At 47.2% G+C, this 25,057-nt stretch overlaps 3 protein-coding genes across 9 annotated transcripts in view; 2 read left to right on the top strand and 1 right to left on the bottom strand.

Annotated features, from left to right (window-relative positions):
- Positions 1–6,820, top strand: part of slc3a1 (solute carrier family 3 member 1) — a 27,341-nt gene extending 20,521 nt beyond the window's left edge. Inside the window, exons 6-10 of the mRNA XM_060072882.1 lie at positions 1,371–1,495; positions 1,769–1,970; positions 4,368–4,550; positions 4,907–5,032; positions 5,575–6,820. Coding sequence (XP_059928865.1) covers positions 1,371–1,495; positions 1,769–1,970; positions 4,368–4,550; positions 4,907–5,032; positions 5,575–6,006 — 1,068 coding nt within the window. The 3' untranslated portion in view covers positions 6,007–6,820. The remainder of the gene's footprint in view (positions 1–1,370; positions 1,496–1,768; positions 1,971–4,367; positions 4,551–4,906; positions 5,033–5,574) is intronic.
- Positions 6,418–24,713, bottom strand: prepl (prolyl endopeptidase like). 6 transcript variants are annotated; one of them, XM_060072876.1, is made up of 16 exons: positions 24,226–24,713; positions 23,568–23,696; positions 23,429–23,495; positions 22,842–22,995; positions 22,243–22,328; positions 21,878–22,004; positions 19,067–19,283; positions 17,933–18,124; positions 17,375–17,596; positions 16,802–16,977; positions 15,896–16,112; positions 9,414–9,563; positions 8,827–8,953; positions 7,579–7,667; positions 7,458–7,493; positions 6,418–6,986 (listed from the first exon to the last, which is right to left on the bottom strand). In XM_060072876.1, exons 1-16 carry the CDS (start codon positions 24,322–24,324, stop codon positions 6,921–6,923), a joined length of 2,154 nt encoding a protein of 717 aa, XP_059928859.1. In that variant the 5' UTR covers positions 24,325–24,713; the 3' UTR covers positions 6,418–6,920. The 6 variants fall into 6 exon arrangements, 5 of the variants coding, with proteins under 5 accessions (XP_059928859.1, XP_059928861.1, XP_059928860.1 ...); XM_060072878.1 differs by having other exon boundaries at positions 19,208–19,283; XM_060072877.1 differs by lacking the exon at positions 7,458–7,493.
- The window catches only part of camkmt (calmodulin-lysine N-methyltransferase), a 158,345-nt gene continuing 157,981 nt past the window's right edge, over positions 24,694–25,057 (top strand). For both annotated transcript variants that reach the window (XM_060072883.1, XM_060072884.1), the window contains exon 1: positions 24,694–25,057. In XM_060072883.1, the coding sequence (XP_059928866.1) occupies positions 24,908–25,057 (150 nt within the window). In that variant the 5' untranslated portion in view covers positions 24,694–24,907.

Genomic DNA, 25,057 nt, shown 5'->3' with positions numbered 1-25,057 from the left:
TGGGGGGTGGGGGGATCAGAGGAGCTCCCCCCAGTGATGCCCTCATCCACAGGACGCATACTCTATATAATGCATTTTGCCTAGGTGTAGCCTTCTAATATATCTAAATCCTATTCAATATTGGCAGTGTTGGGGTGGCTGGGAAATGTACTACTTACATTTACTGCTTAAATATAGGCCCATCACATGTTGAATATCTGTTAAATTAGGTAGAGCAGGCAAAACAGCACAATTGATTTGATTTCAATTAAACATTAGTTTACCTGTTTAAACTATATTTTTGTACTTCATCTTCATTTGCTGCCAAGTCCTCGTGGGGCAACTCGGGGTTGCGTAAATTTAAACACACACACACACACACACACACACACACACACACACACACACACACACACACACACACACACACACACACACACACACACACACACACACACACACAATTTACATATTGAATAAGTGGAAGATATTAAACTTTCCTCTTATTTTATTTTATTTTACTAATTTATTTTACTGACGCATTGACTTGTTCAGCTATTTACTGCCAAGCTCTCTCTCGCGCTCTCGCTGCCGCGGCGGAATTGCTTTTTTTTTGTTAAAATGGGTGACTGTTCGGCATACGCGTTCATTAGAATTTCCAATTCCGTGGGGGAAAAGTAAGTGGATCTACGCTTTTGTTCCATGTTTGATCATGTTATCAGAGATCCATTGATGATGGCTCTTTATAGTCAACAGGCACGCCCTCAACCCAGAGTGAACATACTCAGAGTTGATTAACCCAACGCTGATCACCTGTTCTGAAACCGAAAACCCAGAGTTGCTTTTCAACCCTGAACTCTGAGTCAACCAACTCAGAGCGCAGGATTAAACTCAGAGTATGTTAAACCAGCTACCTGAAACAGGCCTCAGGTCTCCATAAGAAAGACTTTTTGTTGCACTGTGATGACGACAGTGCTTTGTCCACAGCGAAATTAGCAGAAGAGAAATATATTTCAGTGGATCGTGGATATTTGCTTGATGGTAGACAAGCAAATAATTATCTAGATCAAAGTCATCTAATGTATTGAGTTTAATAGTTATGGTTAGTCAAACATTGAAATGTATTGAGATTAATAGTTATGGTTAGTCACACATTGAAATGTATTGAGACTAATAGTTAGTTACGGTTAGTCAACCATAGAAATGTATTGACATTAATAGTTATGGTTAGACACACATTGAAATGTATTGAGATTAATAGTTATGGTTAGGCACACATTGAAATGTATTGCTATTAACAACTTTCTGACCTTTTTTAATGGTTGAAATTTGATCAATCCACCATGAAAGCCCAACCCAATCCCATTGTTCCACCTGCTCTGCCCATGAAGGAGGCCTTCCCATCACAGTGGGAGCTCCACCACGACTACACCACCAGCCAGCTGGGGCTCCACCAGCTGCTGCAGGAGTGGAGGGCGGAGATGGACGTGTACAGCCGGGAGCCAGGCAGATATCGGTGCGACGGCATTGCACGCAATATGCTCCATAATACTGTTGATACCATGGAACTGTACTATCGGACACACACAGTACAGTTACATGGCATAAACATGCTCCATCACACTGTTGATACCATGTCACTGTAATGTGTCATTCATCTGCCATACCCATATGAAGAAGTCAGGATGGATCTGGTTGGATTTTAGCTTTTATAGGATTCATTCTCAAATTCCCCCAAATGCTTTTAAAGTTGTCTGTTAAAAAAGGAAATGTTTTGTTGTTCCATCAGGTTCATGGTGACAGAGTCGTATGATCACGAAGAGGTGGACAAGACCATGATGTACTATGGTAGCCAGCTGGTTAAAGAGAGCGACTTCCCCTTTAACTTCTACCTCCTGGACCTGCCCCGCAACCCCAGTGGCTTGTGGGTCCAGCATCTGGTGCTGCTCTGGATGAGCAATATGCCCGCTGGACGGTGGCCCAACTGGGTGGTCAGTTACCCTTAACCTCCATCAATCCATTCAATTCAAAAGATGTAACCATAAGTTAAGTTTAAAAGTCATATGCTTACTAGAGGGCCAATTCTGTCTTTTATTTCTGCAGACAGACAAATGCTGTTCTTGGAGTCTGTGATATTTGAATGCCGCTACAAAAAAACATTAGCTGTCTTAGTTTAATATACATCTATTGATGCACTTAGACACATCATCAGTGATGGAACCTGGGGTCATTGGGTGTTTCGGGTCTCGCAACATCATACACCTTCACCCAGGCGACCCAGCCGGGATTGATCAAGTCCCAGCTTGTGTCTAAGTAGCATGTACCCATGGATCGCCCCTCTTGATCCACAGCCATCTAGGGGCCTTCTCAGCTGCCTCTGTGGTGGTCCTGATGGCCTTTCTCTGACAGAACTATGCCTGGTCTCAGGGTGGTTTCCACAATGTGCTCTGGGAATCTGAGCTGCTTCCCCAAGTTGGCCTTCATCTGCTAGTCCGGTGCGGTTCCAAGGAGTCCCGCTGCCCCCCTTGGCTTGGGCTTAGGCTTCTCCCCTGCTCGAATGAAAGCAATCGCCTGCCTTGCTGGTCGGAGAGGCTTGTTCTGGGTGATGCTGGTGAAGATGGTTTCTGCTAATTTCATATTGGCACACAGCAGTGTAGGCGAGACCAGTGGTTCAAACCTTTGACTTTAGGTGGACCACTGAATCATCAAGACCTGAACTTTATATGCTAGAGGTCAACAATGATGAATTCACATGCAGTGGCTGAGCAGCGAGTGCCAGCGCCTCCTTCATCCAAAATCATTACTGCAGAGAAGACCCTTGCCTGTGGGACAGTGGGAAAGAAAGTGGGCAACACAGCTTATTCTCCCAGACCAAGCCATCATACTATTTGCCTAAAAATATTAATAAAATATAAAAAATGATATTACATTTTTTACTAGTACTGGTAATGTCTCTATTTACAGAATAAAATCCCATGAACCAGATACAAAATAAAGTGCCAGACAATGTCAGACATGCTACAGTCTCATCTTTCTCCAGCAGCTCCGCTTTTAAATAGTTCGTTCTGTCAATTCCCTTCACACCCCGTACCCCTAGCCTGGCTCCGCCCGCCTAAGTACTTAGGCGGGCGGAGTACTTGCTCGATTTTATATTTCCCTTCAGTGCTAGGTCTGGGTCTGCGGTATGTTAGTTGGTTTTCTCCTTCCACATTTTCTGCGTCCAATCAGCGAACAGAGGGAGTGGCTGAGAACAATGACTTTAAAGTCAGCTCTCGTTGACGGACATCTTCACGCACAGTGTTTGGTTTGTTTACAGCCTGCGCGCAACGTGATTCCCGGCCAAACGTTAGTGATTGGTTATGGCAGATCCAGTGTGGCACTGGGCAGATCCAGTAGCTTTAAATTTCAACAGACACCCGCCTTTAAGTGAGTTAATGTTTGTCAATTGAGTAGGTCCACACTCTGTGCAAATGAAATGAAGTACGAGAGTCTGGTAGGACCAGGCTACCGTACCTCAGCCCAACCCTATTTTACCCCAGCCCTATCCCTAACCCTAGTGTACCCCAGCCCCAACCCTAGTGTACCCTACCCCAGCCCTAACCCTAGTGTACCCCAGCCCTAACCCTAGTGTACCCTAACCCTATCCCTAGTGTACCCCAGCCCTAACCCTAGTGTACCCCAGCCCTAACCCTAGTGTACCCTAACCCTATCCCTAGTGTACCCCAGCCCTAACCCTAGTGTACCCCAGCCCTAACCCTAGTGTACCCCAGCTCTAACCCTAGTGTACCCCAGCCCTAACCCTAACGTATCCCGGCCAACTGTCGGGAAGGTATGAAAAAGGACTCAGCTTAAATATGAGCCTTAGCATTAAGATGAACTTGTATATCCTATCGGTCATTATTTCTATTGTTGAATTAAAGAAGTGCTAGTTTGTTTAATACAAATTACAATACCAATAAATGGTATTTCCGAGACACCTGAATTGACCATAGTTAGTGTGTGTGGGGGACACCTCATCCACTACCAGTGGGACATAATTTGTGTTACAATAGTGAGTGACTGTGGGGGCCACCTCATCCACTACCAGTGGGACACAATTTGTGTTCCCATAGTGAGTGTGTTTGGGGGACATCATATGTGACGCATACAGAATGAAGGGGCGGTCCTTCTCCCTCCTAATGGCCACATCTTCTGGCAGTACCAGGCCATTCTTTCTCATTCACTTATCGATTTCCAATACCGGTACTTCAATTTGCATTGGCTCGAAACTGTTTTATTCCAAAACTAAATATAATTTCAGCAAGGCTTAAGACGATGTGGCATCATGTCAGAATAATCTGCAGCAACAATCCATGAATCCCTCTCTCTCTTTCCTCCTCGGTGTCCAGTTGGGGAACCACGACAACGGCCGCATCGCCTCCAGCGCTGGGCGGGGCTATACGCGCGTCATCAACATGCTGATGCTCACCCTGCCCGGCACACCCACCACCTACTACGGAGAGGAGATCGGCATGGAGAACATTAACATCCCACACAGCCAAATACAGGACCCGGCCGGCAAATACAACCCGGTCAGTGGTTTTAACACACACAATGAAAAAACACACACACATTCGCTCACTAGTGTCATTATTGGTGGATAGGTCAACAGTAATAAGAGGGAGTCTAAACTCATTAATTAAGTGTTCAGTGGGAACACAGTGACATTATTAAGGATTGCGAGAAGATGGTTAATTTGGTATACTAAAGACTATGCATGATGATCATTAAGTCTAAACATGATCATTAAGACTACACATGATGATCATTAAGTCTTAACGCTATGATCATTAGTGCTAAACATGATGATCATTCGGTCTAAACGTTATGTCAGTTGTAGCGTTCTATGGATCAGTGTCCTCAGGCTGACCTGTGTCTCCTGTGACAGAGTGCTGGCCGAGACCCCCAGCGATCCCCCATGCAGTGGACTGGGGACATGAACGCAGGCTTCAGCAACGTCACAAACGCCACCTGGCTGCCTGTCCATCCTGACTACAGCAGCGTCAACGTGGAGGTACTGACACTTCTCACTGCCACAATTCTAGAAATCATTGTCTTTATTTTACACTTGGTAAGCCTGTGAGAGGAAAACATAGGCTTCATTGCATACATGATATACAATGAAATACTGTGGCATGTGTGGTGGATGGCTGGTTGAAGCAACCTCATCTTGAGTCAGGGTGATTGGACTGGGGGGCTGGTTGATGCTGCCCACCTGCGGTGCAGTCACTCATCAGGCCTCACAGGTTAAACCGGCCATCACAACACAATCATGTCAGTAGGGAACCCCTGCTCTCCTTGCAACGTCGACAAACTCTGCAATAAACCCCAAATCGACCTACATCCTGGTGTCAGACATTCCACACATGTACATTTTCTTTTTTATTGAAACATTTTCACAAACAATGTAGGGCAGAAATCGATGAATTGTGGGTGTGCTACTATTAGCTACTACCATAGCATGAATGAACATATACATTTAGCAGGAAAATAAGTCCATTTGTCAGAAGAAAGAGAAACTCTATAGTTAATGAGGGTTGCTGAATTCCTCCTCAGACCCAGAAGGCGGACAGCGGCTCGGTCCTGGCTCAGTACCGCCTCCTGAGCCGCCTGCGTCAGTCGGAGCTCCCACTGCAGCGCGGCTGGTTCTGCCCCGTCCACGCTGACACCAACGTCTTCTCCTTCCTCCGGGAGCTTGACGGCCTCGACCGCGCCTTCCTCGTCCTGCTCAACTTTGGCAAAGAGGCCACCGTCACAGACCTGTCGGCGGTGGCCGAGCTCCCTGATTGGCTGACGGTTGTCATGAGCACGGCGCCCGGGGCCGGTGGCAGGCGGCTCCCCAAGGCCTCCCTACCGAGCGAGGCCGGGGAGGGCCTGGTGCTGCAGTACTCCAGCGGGCGGCGCTACCACGCACGGCCCGACGCGCGCTGCTTCGTCTCAGAGAAGGCCTGCTACCTGGGGGTCGTCAACCTGCTCTATAAATGCTAGCACCAGATGCCATGGCAACGGCGGGCTACTTAGACTGAGTATATAGTACACGTGAACCTCCTAAGATGGCGCAATTTCATTGGTTCGCTATCGCGGGATCATGGGCAATATCCCATGATTGAGATCTCAAACTCGGGATATTGTTTTCATAATAAAATGTCCCGCTTTGCAACGCTAATAAGACAAATAAACCGCAAAAAAGTAAATACAAAATCCCGGCAAAAAGTTGTATCTTAATTATTTTTTGAGTGTTCACGTGTAGTATATACTAAAACAATTATTCACCTCAGGCTGCGTGAATAGTGGGAAATAGCTATTCCCCACTATTCACTTTGCCTTTGGCGAATAATTGTTAAATAGTCAATGGATAGAAGAGATGTGAGGCACATGTAATGCTTAACTGGACCCAAATTGAAAGCACTCAATTTTTTTTTTATTACTTTAATGTAAAAAGAATAGTCATTTCTGTTTGAAAATTCAGGTTAAAGGTCCCATGACCTGCCAGCAGGTGTGGTGTGATTAGCCGTTACATGCCGTTTTAAAAATCGGTCTCTTATGAAATCACAGGTGGGCGTGTTTACCTAGATGTGTAACGGATAGATGAGCAACAGTTGCTAAAGTCCAATGGATAGGCTGGTAGACTGATCTATCCAGTACATAGCTAGGTGAACACGCCCACCTGTGATGTCAACAGAGACAGATTTTCTTCTTCGACTTGTAACAGCTAATCACACCATACCTGGTGGCATGTCATGGGACCTTTAAAGAAAAAGTTCATTGTACAACCTACAGAATAAAGGCTACCACTGGATAATGGCATCACATTACATTCTAGTGAATACAAGCTACAGTCCTTGTGGCCTTGTGGATCTTTGAGTAGCTCGGTCTCTTCCACAGCGCTCTGACCATGGAGGCTAGCTCCTCCTCCTGGGTGAGTCCAGGCCCAGCTCTGTATAGAGGAAGGCCATCTGAAGTGCACTCTATAAAGGGGAGAGAAGGTACACAACATACATGACAAACAACAAGCTATTTCGAGAATGACCCCTTTTAACAGTAATGCTGCTTCTACAAAGGAAGGATTTTTGTATGCTTCCACGAAAGGTTGTATTCGACTTCATCATTTTCCACTTCTAAAGCACCCTACTGAAGCCACTTCAAAATCAGGACTTAATCATGTGAAGCCCTGAGTAACATGTACATCTAGGATTAATCTAAGGCCTACTTTAAATATGGCCGGGTTGGCTGACAGCAAGGGGAAAAGACAGCTGTGAGGTACTGAAACACTGAGCTCACATGTAAAGTAGAGTTCAATCCAATGATTTTCATCACCCAATGTGCAGGCCCATATGTGAACACAAGGTGTGCTACATTAAAGTCCCTATGTGTGTGAATGGAAACACGGCAGTAGTGCCAAAGAGCTGCTGTGCAAGTGGCTTAGATTCAGCCACTACCTCTCCGGTGCGAGCGCCTCCACTTCGCCTGCCAGTCTGACAGGGGTCACAAATAATAGCAATTACTGAAGCTTCCCAATGACTCTTCTCCTTAAGCCATTAAAGCGGGCGAGTCAATTACCTCCTCCAGCACCAAGTCAAAGTGATTGGGTCCAAAGTGGTCTGCTCCCGGCTGGACGTTTAGGACCACCCTCGGAGCTCGTTCACATTCTGGAAGGCAGGAGATGGGGAACAGGGAGGGAGGGATTTGAATAGATTCAGTGCTGCGATCCTTTTAACTTCCTACCGACATTCCTCTTATCTCCCTCTATATCCTTTCTCCGTCCAACCACCGCAATTCTGAACTCACTCCCACCGTATCTTCATTCTCCTCTCAAATCACCCGTCTTATATTGCCCACCATGTTCTCATCCACTCCCTCTCACCGGCTCCCCCTCCCTCCCTCTCTGCTACAGCCTGTTTCACAACTGCCGTCTTGACCTTGGCAGCTCCAAGTCTGAGGCGTCTAATCTCTCTTGCTCTGATACACTTTTTCTTTACCATGCTAATGGATCAGCCCTCTCCCTCCTGTGTGTGTGTGTGTGTGTGTGTGTGTGTGTGTGTGTGTGTGTGTGTGTGTGTGTGTGTCTCACACAGAGAAGCCATCAGCACTTTATCAAAGACTCCAGAGAGTGCTAAGAGATTAGGCACCAACACACGCACAAACATTTAGGCAGGCGGTGTGTCTACCAGGGAGGGAGGGCGAGCGAGAGATTGTGTATGTGCATTTAAATTGGGAACGGGAAGGCGGGGAATTAGAGTCTGGTGTAAAAATAGGGAGAGCCAATGTGCTGGAAAGAGATTATAAGTGAGAGGGAAACAGAGACCGTCTAGAATGGTCAGGGGAAAAGTCTGTGGGTTTTGCTGACACACGCATAACACATCTTGAAATCCAGGAACAGAGCGGCCTACCGCAAGAGCTAACTCTACACTTGGGAGATGACTTCCACATTTACATTAAACTCTTGACTTACTGTGAAATTACACCAAATTGTATTTGGATATGCTCCCGGGAGAACAAGGGTTTGTGCGTGCGGACCACGTAAACACAAGCATTTGTAATTATCAGGCTTGTGGGAAGACTGATCTATTATTGGTCTGTTTAGTAGACCTGAAATGACATTGTCAAAAGACAATAAAATAAAAATAACATTGTTAACATTTAAAAAAGGTGCTTTGCTTGCAATTACAAATTTGAAAGGTTCGGCAATGCTTTGTTTGCTCACCTTGTGAACGGCAAGATGCACACTTTGCCCTGTTCTACATACATGTTTGTGCCTAAATGGGTGTAGATATTGGTGTGCAAGTGTGTTTATTTTTGCATACTTGCCTGCCCCATGGAGTGCAGTGAAGTGTGTGTGGACGGCTTGCTGCACTCTCTCAGCGTACTGAACGACCCCGTCCAGGGACACGCGGCCGTCCTCACTGTAGGCCGTCAGCAGCATGGAGGGGTAACACTGTCCCAACACACACATTAACCATGTTACACAAACACACCATGTTACACACATACACACACACAGTCCCAACACACACTAACCATGTTATACACACACACACACATTAACCATGTTACACTCACACATACACACACTCAGTCCCAACACACACTAACCATGTTATACACACACATTAACCATGTTACACTTACACACACACACACACACTGTACCAACACACACATTAACCATGTTACACACACACATTAACCATGTTACACTCACACACACACACTGTACCAACACACACATTAACCATGTTACACACACACATTAACCATGTCACACACACACACACACACACACACACACACACACACACACACACACACACACACACACACACACACACACACACACACACACACACACACACACACACACACACACACACACACACACGTATCATTGTGTGAACCTGAGGGGTAATGTTGTGAAGGGGGCAGTAGGAGGCGATGGCGAGTCTGTGCTGAGGGTCTGCGGTGGGATCGCCCCACTCCTCCCTCTCCTCCACAGTCAGAGGCCGGCTGCCATCCATCATCGTCCCCAGAACGTCCACGAAGGGGGCCTGGATGCCGAAGGAGAAGGGGTGGGTGAAACAGGAGTCCCTGTTCTTCTTGTATCAACCTCATCCTATTTCATCGAAGTGCAGCAGATAAGTAAAAAAAATCGTTGACTTTGGTATACAAGCATGAAATTTGGCACAGATACTCTCCAAGGGCAACTATTTTGGAAAAAGGCATTGGCCACAAAATTTTTTTTCAAGAAAAATTCATTTTTTTAACATGGGAGTCAATGGTACTTCAACTGTTGGCTTTATTAAAAACTACTTTCAACCTCACTTTGCACTCACCGCATTTTCTGCAGGAAATGCATTTTCTAGTTATTTAAATTGTTCAAATTATGATGCAAGCATTAAATTAGGCAGAAATACTCTTCAAGAAACACTTTGGAAAAATGTATGTGCCACTCAAAAATTCAGGATGGCCACCATTTTCAAGATGGCCACCTCCTCATCGTCATCCGCTTATCCGGGGTCGGGTCGCGGGGGGAGCAGCTCAAGCAGGGGGCCCCAGACTTCCCTTTCCCGGGCCACATTGACCAGCTCTGACGGGGGGATCCCGAGGCGTTCCCAGGCCAGTGTTGAGATATAATCTCTCCACCTAGTCCTGGGTCTTCCCCGAGGTCTCCTCCCCACTGGACGTGCCTGAAACACCTCCCAAGGAAGGCGCCCAGTGGGCATCCTTACCAGATGCCCGAACCACCTCAGCTGACTCCTTTCTAAGTAAAGGAGCAGCGGCTCTAATCCGAGTTCCTCACGGATGGCTGAGCTTCTCACCCTATCCCTAAGGGAGACGCCAGCCACCCTTCTGAGAAAACTCATCTCGGCCGCTTGTACCCGCGATCTCGTCCTTTCGGTCATCACCCAGCCCTCATGACCATAGGTGAGGATAGGAACGAAGATCGACCGGTAGATCGAGAGCTTTGCCTTGCGGCTCAGCTCTCTTTTCGTTACAACGGTGTGGTAAAGTGAACGCAATACCGCCCCCGCTGCTCCGATTCTCCGGCCAATCTCACGCTCCATAGTACCCTCACTCACGAACAAGACCCCGAGGTACTTGAACTCCTTCACTTGGGCTAAGGACTCATTTCCTACCCGGAGTAAGCAATCCACCGGTTTCCTGCTAAGAGTCATGGCCTCAGATTTAGCGGTGCTGATCCTCATCCCAGCCGCTTCACACTCGGCCGCCAGCCGATCCAGTGAGTGCTGAAGGTCACAGGCCGATGATCCAATGAGGACCACATCATCTGCAAAAAGCAGTGACGAGATCCTCAGACCACCGAACTGCAACCCCTCCCCACCACGACTATGCCTCGATATCCTGTCCATGTATATCACAAACAGGATTGGTGACAAGGCGCAGCCCTGGCGGAGACCAGCACCCACTGAGAACGAAACTGACTGGCTGCCGAGAACACAAACACAGCTCTCGCTTTGGGAGTACAAAGATTGGATGGCCCTGAGGATAGACCCCCTTACCCCATACTCCCGCAGCACCTCCCACAGTTTCTCCCGGGGGACCCGGTCATACGCCTTCTCCAGATCCACAAAACACATGTAGACCGGATGGGCATACTCCCAGGCCCCCTCCAGGATCCTTGCGAGAGTAAAGAGCTGGTCCGTAGTTCCACGTCCGGGGCGAAAACCGCATTGTTCCTCTTCAATCTGAGGTTCGACGATCGGCCGAACCCTCCTTTCCAGCACCTTGGAGTAGACTTTACCAGGGAGGCTGAGAAGTGTGATACCCCGGTAATTGGCACACACTCTCTGGTCCCCCTTTTTGAACAGGGGAACCACCACCCCGGTTTGCCACTCCTTTGGCACTGTACCCGACTCCCACGCGATGTTGAATAGGCGTGTCAACCATGACAGCCCCTCAACACCCAGAGCCTTTAGCATTTCTGGCTGGATCTCATCAATCCCTGGGGCTTTGCCACTGCGGAGATGTTTGACTACCTCAGTGACCTCCACCAGGGAAATTGACGACGAAACACCATCAACCTCGAGCTCTGCCTCCAACATAGAGGGCGTGTTATTCGGATTCAGGAGTTCCTCAAAGTGTTCCTTCCAACGTCCGACGACCTCCTCAGTTGAGGTCAACAGAGTCCCATCCTTACTGTACACAGCTTGGATGGTTCCCCGTTTCCCCCTCCTGAGGTGCCGGATAGTCTTCCAGAAACACTTTGGTGCCGACCGAAAGTCCTTCTCCATGGCCTCTCCGAACTTCTCCCACACCCGCTGCTTAGCCTCCGACACGGCAGCCGCTGCAGCCCTTCGAGCCTGTCGGTACCCTGCAACCGAGTCAGGAGTCCTCCAGGATATCATATCCCGGAAGGCCTCCTTCTTCAGTCGGACGGCTTCCCTGACCACCGGTGTCCACCACGGTGTCCGAGGGTTACCGCCCCTTGAGGAGCCTAAGACCCTGAGGCCACAGCTAGCCACCGCAGCTTCAGCAATGGAGGCTTTGAACACCGCCCACTCCGGCTCAATGCCCCCAACCTCCACAGGAATGCCAGAAAAGCTCCGCCGGAGGTGTGAGTTGAAGATACCTAGGACAGGGGCCTCCTCCAGACGTTCCCAGTTCACCCGCACTACTCGTTTGGGCTTACCAGGTCTATCCGGAAATTTCCCCCATTCCCTGATCCAACTCACAACCAGATGGTGGTCGGTTGACAGTTCCGCCCCTCTCTTTACCCGAGTGTCCAAAACATGCGGCCTCAGATCAGATGACACGATCACGAAATCGATCATCGATCTTCGGCCTAGGGTACTCTGGTACCAGGTACACTTATGAGCACCCTTATGTTCGAACATGGTGTTTGTTATGGATAATCCATGACTAGCACAGAAGTCCAATAACAAACGACCGCTCGGGTTTAGATCAGGGAGGCCGTTCCTCCCCACCACGCCTCTTCAGGTGTCTCCATCGTTGCCCACGTGGGCGTTGAAGTCTCCCAGCAGAACTACGGAGTCCCCTACTGGAGCCCCATACAGGACTCCATTCAGGGTCTCCAAGAAGGCCGAGTACTCTGAGCTGCTGTTTGGTGCATACGCACAAACAACAGTCAGAGTTTTCCCCCCTACAACCCTTAGGCGCAGGGAGGCGACCCTCTCGTCTACCGGGGTAAACTCCAACACCGCGACGCTCAGCCGGGGATTTATGAGTATCCCCACACCCGCCCGGCGCCTCACGCCCTCGGCAACTCCGGAGAAGAATAGAGTCCAACCCTTATCCAGGAGTACGGTACCAGAGCTGAGACTGTGCGTGGAGGTAAGCCCCACCAGATCTAACTGATAGCGCTCCACCTCCCTCACAAGCTCCGGTTCCTTTCCCCACAGCGAGGTGACGTTCCACGTCCCCAGAGCCAGCTTCTGCCGCCCGGGTCTGGTCCGTCGAGACCCCTGACCTTCGCTGCCACCCATGTGGCTGCGCACCCGACCCCAACGGGTCTTCCCACAGGTGGTGGGCCCATGGGATGAAGAGAGGGGGGGTGCCACGTAGTTTGTTCGGGCTGTGCCCGACCGGGCTCCGTGGCAAACCCGGCCACCAGGCGCTCGCCATCGAGCCCTCCGTCTGGGCCTGGCTCCAGACGGGGGCCCCGGGCTTCCTCCGGGCCGGGTCACATCTCCTCTTTTTCCGTTATTCATTGGAGTTTTTTGAACCATTCTTAGTCTGGCCCCTCACCTGAGACCACTCTGCCATGAGAGACCCTACCAGGAGCACAAGGCTCCAGACAACACAGCTCTCAGGTTCACAGGGACACGCAAACCTCTCCACCACGATAAGGTGACGGTTCCAGGAGATGGCCACCATTTCTGTCAAATAGTCATAATGTCTGCCTCTTCTCCTTTGACCTGTCCGGCTTAGTTAAACTTGCGAGGGATATAAACTCCCCGCCAACATAGATCTTTTATCAACGGAGACCTTTTCCAAGATGGCCGCCATTTCGGTAGTATGTACACTGATGCACACATGTCATGCATGTTAGCAAAAAATACTCTTTAACGGCCACACTTTTAGAAAAAGGCAATTGCAAAAATTCAAGATTCATTTTTCAAGGTGGGTGTTGCTTTAATAGTGTACCCTGTTGGGACGGAGTTAAAAGGTAGGATAGAAAAAAAACAACATAAGTTCTATTCACATTTTTGACCTTGTGGTTAGAGTGTCGAACCTGAGATTGAGAGGTTGTGCCCTGCCGAGTCATAATAAAGACTGTTAAAAATGGTAGCCAATTCCTCCCTGCTTGGCAGTCAGCAAGTGTTGGATTTGGGGCAACATATCCAGGAAGGTGTTCATATACATCACAGTCCAGAATCAGGAAAACGGCTCTCGGCCCATCGCAAGGCTACTTAATTTTTTATTCACATTTGCAATTGCACAGTTCTGTGCAAGTGAAACCCAATCTAAAACATTTGCATCTTCCACGGCACTCTGACTTTGAGCCACACTTGGCTAGTTGTTCACAACTTTGTGCAACTGGTGCATTTGCTGTCCAGAAGACCCTCCTTTGTTCACCAAGCTTTTTCCATCCCCAGTCAGCAGGACTCTCTGCTTCTGGCTGGCACTGGGACGCTTGACCCCATATGCAGCCTGCCCGATATGCAGCACGTTTAGTGTGTTGAAGCCGAGCTGCTCTTGTTGGAGGAATGGCTTCATAAGGCCTCTGCTTTCTGGCAAACATGTCAAGTCTAGCCTAATCTACACTAACAGCTGTGCTTGATCGATCATACAGCAGGACCACAAACTTCTCAAGGATCTCCAGGTCACTATCAGTCAGAACAGGAGGGTATTGACTTAGTTTCCTGAAGATGAGAGAGGCTTCAGGGAGTCTTTTTGCCTTTGTTACGAAAGGCTGATACAGTATTAGAACCTATAAAGGTGTGAAAGGATAGAATGCCTTTGGTCTTATCCTTTGGTCTTAATAACATGGTACAGGTCATGAACACGAATCCGACGTAGGCTCACACCATGCCCAAATGCAACCCACAGCTGCTGGAGACCAAGATCAAGGAGGCATGGGAAGATGCTCAATGCTCATTCATCCAGTGCCATTTAAGTCCTGTATGATCTGTACACATTCCAGGTAAGCATACATGAACAAGTCATGTATTGCCCCACTACCCCCCCAGCAACACTATTACTACTAGTCAAGAACTACAGTGGAAGTAAAACTAAATCAGCCGACACTGAACCCCATGCTAACCCCGAGTTCCACAGCAGTGAAATCACCAATGTGCCCTGGTTGTGAAATGACGTTCACTCTTTTAAACAAAACCTTCCATGACACATTAAATTGAGCTCTGACAGAAATGGTGGCCATCTTGAAAATGGTGGCCATCTTGAATTTTTGAGTGGCACACACACCTTTTTCCAGGAGAATGTTCCTTGAAGAATATTTGTACAAAACTTGATGATAGCGTCACCATTTGAAAATGTATGTAAGGATTCAAGAAAAATGGCGGCAATCTTGAAAAATGGTTGCCATCTTGAATTTTTGAGGAACAAAAAGGTATTTTCACAAAATGTTATGCCTAAATATTTGTTTGAACGATTGACATAATGAGCATTTCATAGAAATAGCGGCCATCTTGAAATAATGGCCGCCATGTTGAATTTTTGGGTGGCCAATGCCTTTTTCCCCAAAAGAGGCCTCTTGAGAGTATCTGTGCCAAATTTCATGCTTGTATATAAATTTGAACAATTCTCTTGAAATACGCCATTAATCTGCTGCATAGGGATCGACCGATATATCGGTCGGCCGATATTATCGGCCGATATTCGCGGTTTTTACGTGTATCGGTATCGGCCGATAAGCGGCTGATTTTCGCCGATAAGTTTTTTTTTATTTATTTTTTTATACTTGTTCTACCTCACCTGTTTTTAATATTTGTTAAATATTGTTCATCTACTTGTTCTTACTTGTTCTACCTCACCTGTTTTTACTATTTGTTAAATATTGTTTTTATATTGAAGTTCAATAAATGTTCATTTTTTTAAATTGAGACTTGTAACATTTGTTATCAGTGTCATTTTTATGATTGAGGGAGCAAAAGCAGTATCGGCTCTAAATATCGGCTCAAGAAAATCGGTATCGGCGTATCGGCTAAGGCTGATGAAAAAATATCGGTATCGTATCAGCCCTAAAAAATCTGTATCGGTCGATCCCTACTGCTGCACTATCAGTATATCACATGCACAAACACAAAGTTTCAACATATAATAAACTAAATTCAACATGTTCCCAACATGTCTTAACTGAAATTTTACTTGGAGGTAGGGCTGGGTTGAAAGAGAGACCCTCTCTTAACACACACAAACACGCACACACACACCTTACCTGGAGTGTGACTGCTCTGACCAGGTGTGGGTCCGTGTTGCACAGTGCCCCTACTGGCACCGCTCCAGCACTGCTGGCGTTGATGGCCGAGCGCGAGGGCGAGGAGATTCCTCGGGCGTGGAGCTGCAGGAGACAGGCCCGCAGGTCCTCCACACCGGCCCTTTTCCCCTTCATGCGGGCCTGTCTGTGCCAGGACAGTCCCAGCTCCCCCCCGCCCCTGGGTCAGAGGTAGAGGACAAAAAGGAACCTACATTGACGTTCATCTCATCCCACCGGACTCCCACAGTCCACAGGAACCCCACAGTCCTACGGACCCCCACAGTCCACCAGACCCCAACAGTCCACTGGGCCCCACAGTCCACCAGACCCCCACAGTCCACCAGACCCGCACAGTCCACAGGAACCCCACAGTCCTACGGACCCCCACAGTCCACCGGACCCCCACAGTCCACCAGACCCGCACAGTCCACAGGAACCCCACAGTCCTACGGACCCCCACAGTCCACCGGACCCCCACAGTCCACCGGACCCCCACAGTCCACAGGAACCCCACAGTCCATCGGACCCCCACAGTTCATCGGACTTCCACAGTCCACTGGGACAAAAAAAACGCAGCTCCTCCCTATCAACAACTGCAATAAGTATTCCAAATACACTATTTTTGGATTCTGTTGCAATTGGGAAGAATGGAGATCCCAGGGTTTACTAAGTGAGAGGGGAAAGCATGGTTCTGTGGTACAGGGGCTGGTGTTACCTGATGTGGCAGTAGGCTAGGGTTAGAGGGGCTGGTGTTACCGGATGTGGCAGTAGGCCAGGACCCAGCTGGTGTTACCTGATGTGGCAGTAGGCCAGGACCCAGCTGGTGTTACCTGATGTGGCAGTAGGCCAGGACCCAGCTGGTGTTACCTGATGTGGCAGTAGGCCAGGACCCAGCCCAGATCCAGCAGCAGCCTGCTCTCTGGACTGAAGTGCATGTTGAGGTCCCTGCCGTAGGCCCCGTACACGTGGAGCAGCAGGGGGGCCCGCTGCAGACACCCTGCAGCCACGGAGTGGAACAGAGTCACTGGGACCCTGGTGCCGTCCTAGAGATGTAGAGCAGGGTCAAGGTATTAGAGATAGTCTGCCCTCCCTCCTGCTGACAGACGTCCAGTAGACCTGGCCTGGGTCGGGGCTCATCACAACAGTTCATCTAAAAGGGGGCGGGTTTAATAAGACCCCTGTACTGAGCACGCTGTGGGAACAACCAAGATGGCTGCTGCTGATGTGACACACCTTCTGTAGCCCTGATAGGCGGTTAGTCGATCCAATTGTGTCCAGAGTCATGTCTGTCTGTGCCCGTTGGTAACGCCCCTTTGCATTAGAAAATTAACCAGGAGATTCAAGACGAACACACATTGGTACTGGTGCCGGAGATATCAGGCTGCCATGCACACATTGTAAGCCCATGCGTGAAATAGCAATCCTCCAGAGTGTGTTTACCTGGCTCTGCACCTCCAGACGCTTGGTGACGTGTTCGCCACCACGCCCTCTCTCTGGGGGGGTCCCTTCCCTCTCCGGACGGGACAATAGGAGCCTGTCCATGGGCTGAAAAGAGAAGTGCTCCTGGGGGTGTGCTGGAGACGACAGCAGCAACTGCAGTGCATGGCGGGGGTCCGCGGGGCCCGGTATCCGCGACTCACAAGAACAGGCCCAGAGGGGGAGCTAGAGGAGGGGGGGGGGGGGGAAACCAGAGACGTCTAAACCTAGCAGACACACAGCAAGTCAACTCAATAATACACCAGATACAATTCAAAATAAAATACATAGATATATCCCCTTTGACACATTTACCTCCACACACCCAGGAGGGAACGATTTGAGCTACATTCTAAAATAAAGTCTACTCAGGTTTTTCATTAGAGATAATAATATATAAGGAACACATGCAAATAGAAAAAGCATTCTTCTGGCAGTTGGAAACGAGCTGCGTTAGATTTGCACAGTGATACGCAACAACCAACCACTATACCAGTGAAGCATTGGTGCTCAATCACTGACCGGTAGGCTGAATCCCCCCAGAGGGCTGGCTAATGGAACCACGGTCAGAGCCAGCCCCCCACTGGCCTCTCTGGTGGTCAGCACGCAGTGCTCGCCCACCACCTCCATGTCTTTGAGGGTCACTTCCGGGCAAGGTGTGTACACAGGCACCCAGGAGCCCAGGGAGGGCCCTGAGAGGGGAGCCTTCAGCACCTGAAGGAGACTTCATTGTTCACTCTGAATAATGTCAGGAATTGGGTGATATCTGATCAATGTGACGAAAACATCCCAGAAAAGCATTCATCATAGAAATATAGCCAGCCAGGAACCTTTTACTCATAAAATCATGAAAAGGTGCATTGAGGTTTAGAAATGAAGAAAGAGGTTTTTAGATTATGTTGGTTTTAGTAGTCAAACAAAGCTGGTATCTGATTGGATGTGCTATGAGAGGTCATGATCTGGTTGGTTTCCAAGGGTCAGGGTTAGGGTTGCCGCGGTGTGGACTTTCACACCGAGTAATACGCTCGTGTCAACACCGGTATTACCGGTATAAACGGTATTAACTTTGAAACTATAGGTCAACCGCCATCTTCTCCGTCAACTCTCCTCTCACACTCGGTGACAGCGGCTGGCAGCGCGCCAATTCTCGGCGTCTTATAACGTTCTATATATAATAGTACAATATAATTTTATATATCATAATATCACGGCCAAAAGCTTTGTGCGCCTCCGGATGGCCGTAGCGCGGGGAGCTCACGTAGGGATTGGGCTTCTCGGGGTTTGTTTACCGGCGTTGCTCTGGTTACCGGTCTTGTAAGGAAGCGCGTCAATTCTCGGCGCGCCAATTCTCCCGCACAGAGCAGAACTGTGGCCTATTCTACACATTTAAATTTTCTTAATTATAATTATATTATTCATTTTTACTGAATTTGTTTTTTATTACAAAAAAAATAAAATAATAATAAATAAATCGTGTTGCCGGTGTGCAACACCGAGTAATCGGTGTTGGCCTCAACACCGGTAATACCATATACCGCGGCAACCCTAGTCAGGGTAGTAGGTAGTAGGGAATACACTGGTGATGGTGCTGGTGCTGAAAACTCATCATTAGTTGACTGCTTGATGGCTTCACAGAGCAGGACTGCTGCGTTGTACCTGGTACTCCTGCCCAGGGCCTGTGTTGGCCAGTATGACCAACCCGTCCCTCCAATGCTCCACATGATACATCAGCCCTGGTAAGCGGCGCTGCACCAGGAGGGGTTCTAAAGTAGGCGTGGTCACGTTGATAAGCCACACCTCCGAATCCGTCTTACTGCTGGAGTTGATGGTTAATATCCTCCCGTCTCTAGAAAGGGCCACCTCAACAAACACACTGGGGTGGGGAAGCACACACAGACACACCTTTAAGGGGCCTTTTGTCATATATTGTTGAATTCGGTTTACATTCAGACAGGAAAATATAAATCAAATGCTCTGACCAAACAAATAAAACGTCTGTTATCTGGCTGTCACAGGCCGGTAATAAGCCCATCCAATCATTTCATTCGGCCCGAATGAAATGATGATGATGCCTTTCTGTTAGAATAGAAAATTCCTATTTGGCTTAATTTATATGGAGTCAGTTTCCTGCCATAATTCAAACCTGAAAAAAAAAGTTTCAAAGGCTTGTAAATCTGGGTTTGAAAACTCAACACCTTGTAAAAAAGGTTTTGCAACACTGAAAAAAGAGATTATAACCTGAAAAAAATAAATAAAAAAATTCAAACATCTGTAAACATGATTTTGTGTTCTATTTTATCTTCTTCATCATTTTCACCAACACATTTTCAAAGTTCAAACAATTTCACCAGCGCATTTGCAGAGTTTCAAATCTGGCACTGTTCTAACAGTGTATTTCATTGTTGCCCGGTTTTGAAACCTTGTAAATGGGATTCTGCAAACAGGTGTTCATACATTGAGAAATACGTTTTGAAAGGTTGAATATTTAGTTTTAAAAACTTGTAAAGGTGTACGTTTACGACATTGCAACGTATTTTTTCAGAACTGACTTTTCAGCACTGACTTTTCAGAGATACACCAGAAAATAGAAAATTGATTTCCATTTTCTGGAACCATGGCTGTTTCCAAAAGTGAAGGCTGCAGCCTTGCTAGGACGCGTCCTTGCTAGTCGCGTCCTATGGAGATGAGACTATGGTTCCAGAAAATGGAAATCTAAATCAACCGCGAAAGTCGCTTGTTATTCGTGTCATCGGCAGAGCACTGTCAATCACGCACAGCCCGGTGAACGGCACATGTGATTGGAATGTACGTCAGCCGAGAGCAACCAATAGGTTTAGAGCAAAATGGTCCCGCCCCCAGGAACGTTTTTTTTTTTTTTCAGATTCGACTGTCAGGGGTTTCAAAACGAGTGGCGTCAGCTTGCGCCTGTGTGGTCAAATCTCTGAAAAGTCAGTGCTGAAAAGTCAGTTCTGAAAAAATACGTTGCAGTGGCGTCAGCTTGCGCCTGTGTGGTCAAATCTCTGAAAAGTCAGTGCTGAAAAGTCAGTTCTGAAAAAATACGTTGCAATGTCGTAAACGTACACCTTTACAAGTTTTTAAAACTACATATTCAACCTTTCAAAACGTATTTCTCAATGTATGAACACCTGTTTGCAGAATCCCATTTACAAGGTTTCAAAACCGGGCAACAATGAAATACACTGTTAGAACAGTGCCAGATTTGAAACTCTGGTCAAATGCGCTGGTGAAATTGTATGAACTTTGAAAATGTGTTGGTGAAAATGATGAAGAAGATAAAATAGAACACAAAATCATGTTTACAGATGTTTGAATTTTAGTTTTATTTTTTTTCAGGTTATAATCTCTTTTTTCAGTGTTGCAAAACCTTTTTTACAAGGTGTTGAGTTTTCAAACCCAGACTTACAAGCCTTTGAAACTTTTTTTTTCAGGTTTGAATTATGGCAGGAAACTGACTCCATAAACTTAATCCTTTTCAGATTTTCCCAGCAACAAGCGGTTTTATGATCAGAAGGACCCCTTATTCAATGCCTTATTGCTTCCTTTATGGTCTCACTAACTAGCATATCTGCTGTCTATGATGAGTTAAGTAGCATTCCTACAATGGCGAGAAACTGGAAAAACTCAACGCTCGGATCGCTGCTCACTTTGCTCTTAAATTCTACAAGTATTGTGTGCTACTTTGCAACTAGAGGTCTCATCTGTCCTAGAAGCAAATCTCATAAATAAATTGCCACGACCCCGTCTAACCTACCTACCTACTTACCAATAAATTAAATGTTCTGACAAAAACAAGAAAAAAACTCTGGTTTCTGTGGCAATCACAGGCTTGGAATTCAGACCATTCATCTCATTTGGCCAGAATGAACCGATTGGAAGGCCTGCCTTTGGGTCAACCCACCAATCCCTCACATACTCGCATGCGCGTGCACACAGCGCATATGACCGCAGTTTTCAGCAAGGCACACATATTAGTCTGACATCGCCAGATTGTTTTGCAAATACATATTAGCCTGGACCCTCTCAGGTCATGTTTGACTTCCACAAGGTGTTCTAAATGGGGGCAGACCAAAATGCCTCTGGACACAATTGGAGAGACCTAAAACCAATCAGAAACAACAAGAAACGTGTGTCACATCAGACATAAGCCCAATCCGGGCCAGGTCTGCTGGAGATCTGTCTGAACGGGAGTAGGGCCAGACGCATAAGTCTTAGCAGATGAGTCCGGTTTCCAGGCTACATATCTATTGCTAAAGCTAGTGAGCTAGTCCTTTGTTTTGGGGTAGGGCCTTGGAGGGAGGCCTGAAGAGAGCATAGGGATATGTTTAGATTTGATACTTTCAGATTGTAGCTCACTCTGGCTGGCTACTCCGTATGTCCTACCGAAATCTTAATCCATAGTCTTTAAACACCTTCCCCATGCAACATGCAATTCATTTGACTACTTACTCAGGCTGTGTGTCTTCAAATACAGGCCTAGGTATGGTTGCAGGGGAATTCAGGTCCAAGCAAAACACACGGCTGCAACGCAGACCCTCCTGAGTCGTGTAGAACAGGACCTCGTCATTGGCCCACTCTTGAGTGAGCGCGCGCGCGCACACACACACACACACACACACACACACACACACACACACACACACACACACACACACACACACACACACACACACACACACACACACACACACACACACTTCAATGTATAATAAACTAAATTCAACATGTTCCCAACATGTTAATATCTTATAAGGAAATTGTACTTGACTGGAAAAACAAATATTTGTCATTTTTTTTACTAGTGCATATCTAACCAAAGCTGAAGACATTGTGCAGGGTGAAGAGGATTTTTGAGAGATCCTTTTGAGTGGCCGCGTCAGCCTGCTTCACCACCACACACCTGGGCACAGGCAGAAAGCATCTAGATTTTAGACCGCTCCCGCTCATTTCTGACCAATCAGAGGATCTCTTCCCTGATGGTTTAGGGAATCCATCTCGCCTCAAACACAGGTGTGAGGAGAACAACACTTTGGTGGGAGCAGAGACGGAGGGGACTGCTTCTGGGTTTTTTAGTTTCAAAAGCTTGCCCTCTTCTGCTTTTTTCCTGCTCTCTCTTTTCAACTAACAAATCTTACCTATGCAACTTTAATTACAATTTCCAAACAAACAATGAAATAGTTATTCCAGTAGAAAAGAAGGGTTCAACCAGTGTTTCCCACACATTGACGAGACTATGGCGCCCCGCCATAGTCTAATTTCGGCCGCCATAGTCTCTGCGTGCACATGTTTTTTTTTTTTTAGTCTCCAAAATTTCTGTGGGAAACACTGGTTCAACACATTTTCTATGTGTTTAAAATAATCCACATCAAAGATCCTGATGTAGTTCCCCTCGATGTGTTCAGTGTTTGATTACCTGGCCTGCTCTCTGTGAGAGCTCTTCATGGTAGCAGCGAGGTGCCTCTCTGAGGGGGACACACGCACCCGCTGGACCGCCCACTCCCCTCTCTCTCCGCCGTCCTCCCCCCCAGGGCAGCACTGCTCCAGATCAAGCAGCAGCTCAGCCTCCTCTGGAACGGGAGCAACATCTTAATGGACCACTGCCTCAATTTCTCATTCTCTATTATTCACCTATAAGGGATAATGTATAGAACGCCGGTCATTATCGGGAAAATAAGCCCTGACAGGGCAAACAGGACATGGACGTGCATTTTTGGCATGGGAACCAGATGATTCTGCTCATGTTGTGTTTGCTGTGGCGTCTGGCGTCCTTTCTATCAGAACCATATCCATCAGAGCCGGCCGGATGAGGCCCATCACAACGTGGCCAATGTTAATCTAATATGGGCCCAGGGAGAGTGTGATGCCGAGGGAGAGGATCACCCTATGGACGCACCGTTGAGGCACTCTTTAATCTATGGGATGTATGGGGTATAGGAAAAACTAAACTAAACATGAATGGTAGAAGACAACAAGAACATGGTTGTGGAGTCATGCACTTACTCTGCCTCCAGTCCCTTCTGTAGATGCCTTCACATCCCACGGAATACACATAGTCGCGTCCACAGATCTGTCAAATAATAAGATAATGAAGTTATGAAGAACCTTACAGTGTGAATTGCTGCCGGTTCCAAAATCGTACCAATGATTCGTCTTGTAAATCGGCAAACTTGCTGTATGATGCTCTCAGTCTTCTTTTAAAGTTCTTCTGAAGATTTTTATACTTCTTGAGGTCAGGGTTCGAGCACCTAGGGATCGGTTTTGAAGGGCCCTGGAAACCAACAACACTTTATCATGGATGAGGCTGATGCGTTGACCACGATATTATATATTTTACATGAACTACAAAGCAATGCAGCCAATAAAGAAACAAGCTCCACGCAGATTAACTGTCCGCAGTGCCCAGTATCATTTTGCTATACCCGCTCTGGTCCTGCTGTACATACATGCCTCTTTTCTCCGTGGTGTAACTAGAAACAAGCCTATATTATACATGAGGTAACGTTATCAGCAGTCTAGTAAAGCGGTGTTATGGTGTAAACCTAAACAGACAGCTGGTCTAACACCCTCACCGTGTATACACACAGACACAGTTTTGATTTCCACATAGTAAACTAAATTTATCTGTAACTGAAATTTTACTTAAACTGGAATGAACACATATTTGACATGTGTTTTAGTAGTGCACCTCTGACCCAAGCTGAAGACATTGCCCAGGGTGAAGATTATGTTTTTCAGAGAGTGTAATTGTGTAAACTTAAACCCAAAGCTGGAGCAGCGTGGGGATTTCACACCCTTACCGTGTACAGGTATGCTGCAGGCGGAGTGGTCCTGCAGAGCCCAAACGGGCGCAATCGAAGACGAGTAAAGGAGCCGAAGCGACTGAATAACGCGCTCATTGCTCACATTGCAATAAATGCTCTCTTTAGCCGTAATACAGGGTCGATTTTACAACATGTATTTTGTCCAGTTCTAAAACAGAGTTTCTTACGGCACTGAAACACAACCCCGCCCTTTCGTTAAATTGTTTTCAGTTATTCAAATCGTATGCCTCCTTTTATATTTAAAACAAAAGTAATATTCAGGCTATAACGAGTCCAACGCAGTGTTTTACATGTAAACACACGTGCAGGAAACGGTGACAGAAAAGCCGGCAATGACGCGGGCAAGATTCTACACAGAAGTAATCAATCCCAGATACAGGCACCACGTGTTTGTATGGCCTCACTTTGAACGATGATATCCGTGATCCACTAGCATGTCTCCAATGAGCTGAGTGTACGGAAGTAACGGTCAGTGGTAACAGGTGACCGCGGCTCACATAAAGGAACATTTTACCACTAAAGCCGTACACTTCAGCAAACTCGTTTCCTACATTACCTGTGCTGCAATTTAAAGTACACATACACTGTGATTCACTTATGTTTGCACTATTTTTTTTATAAACAATATATGTAATTTGCCAACAAGGACGTCGGGAAGATGCAGAGAGAAATGTGTGAAGAGAAAGACGAACGTTTCTCAGGACCATTGCTAGATGGTAAAGATGAGGGGAATCAGACACGGAAACTGGATGAGGATGCGATCGCGGGTGCTGATGTGGCCCGTGCGAGGTGGACCTTACTGCGACAG

This window comes from Gadus macrocephalus, chromosome 15, assembly GCF_031168955.1.
Source record: "Gadus macrocephalus chromosome 15, ASM3116895v1".
In the NCBI taxonomy this organism is placed as follows: domain Eukaryota; kingdom Metazoa; phylum Chordata; class Actinopteri; order Gadiformes; family Gadidae; genus Gadus; species Gadus macrocephalus.
The sequence above is the reverse complement of the archived record's forward strand: the minus strand, read 5'-3'. Positions and strand labels throughout refer to the sequence as shown.

Excerpts from the sequence above, each read along its gene's own strand:
- prepl (XM_060072876.1), bottom strand. The coding sequence starts at position 24,324 with ATGAGCGCGTTATTCAGTCGCTTCGGCTCCTTTACTCGTCTTCGATTG. Across the intron at positions 22,005-22,242 it reads GCACAATGTCTTCAGCTTTG|AGTGGGCCAATGACGAGGTC; the intron begins GTTAGATATGCA and ends CGCTCACTCAAG. Across the intron at positions 19,284-21,877 it reads TTTGAAGACACACAGCCTGA|TGTGTTTGTTGAGGTGGCCC; the intron begins GTAAGTAGTCAA and ends TCCCCACCCCAG.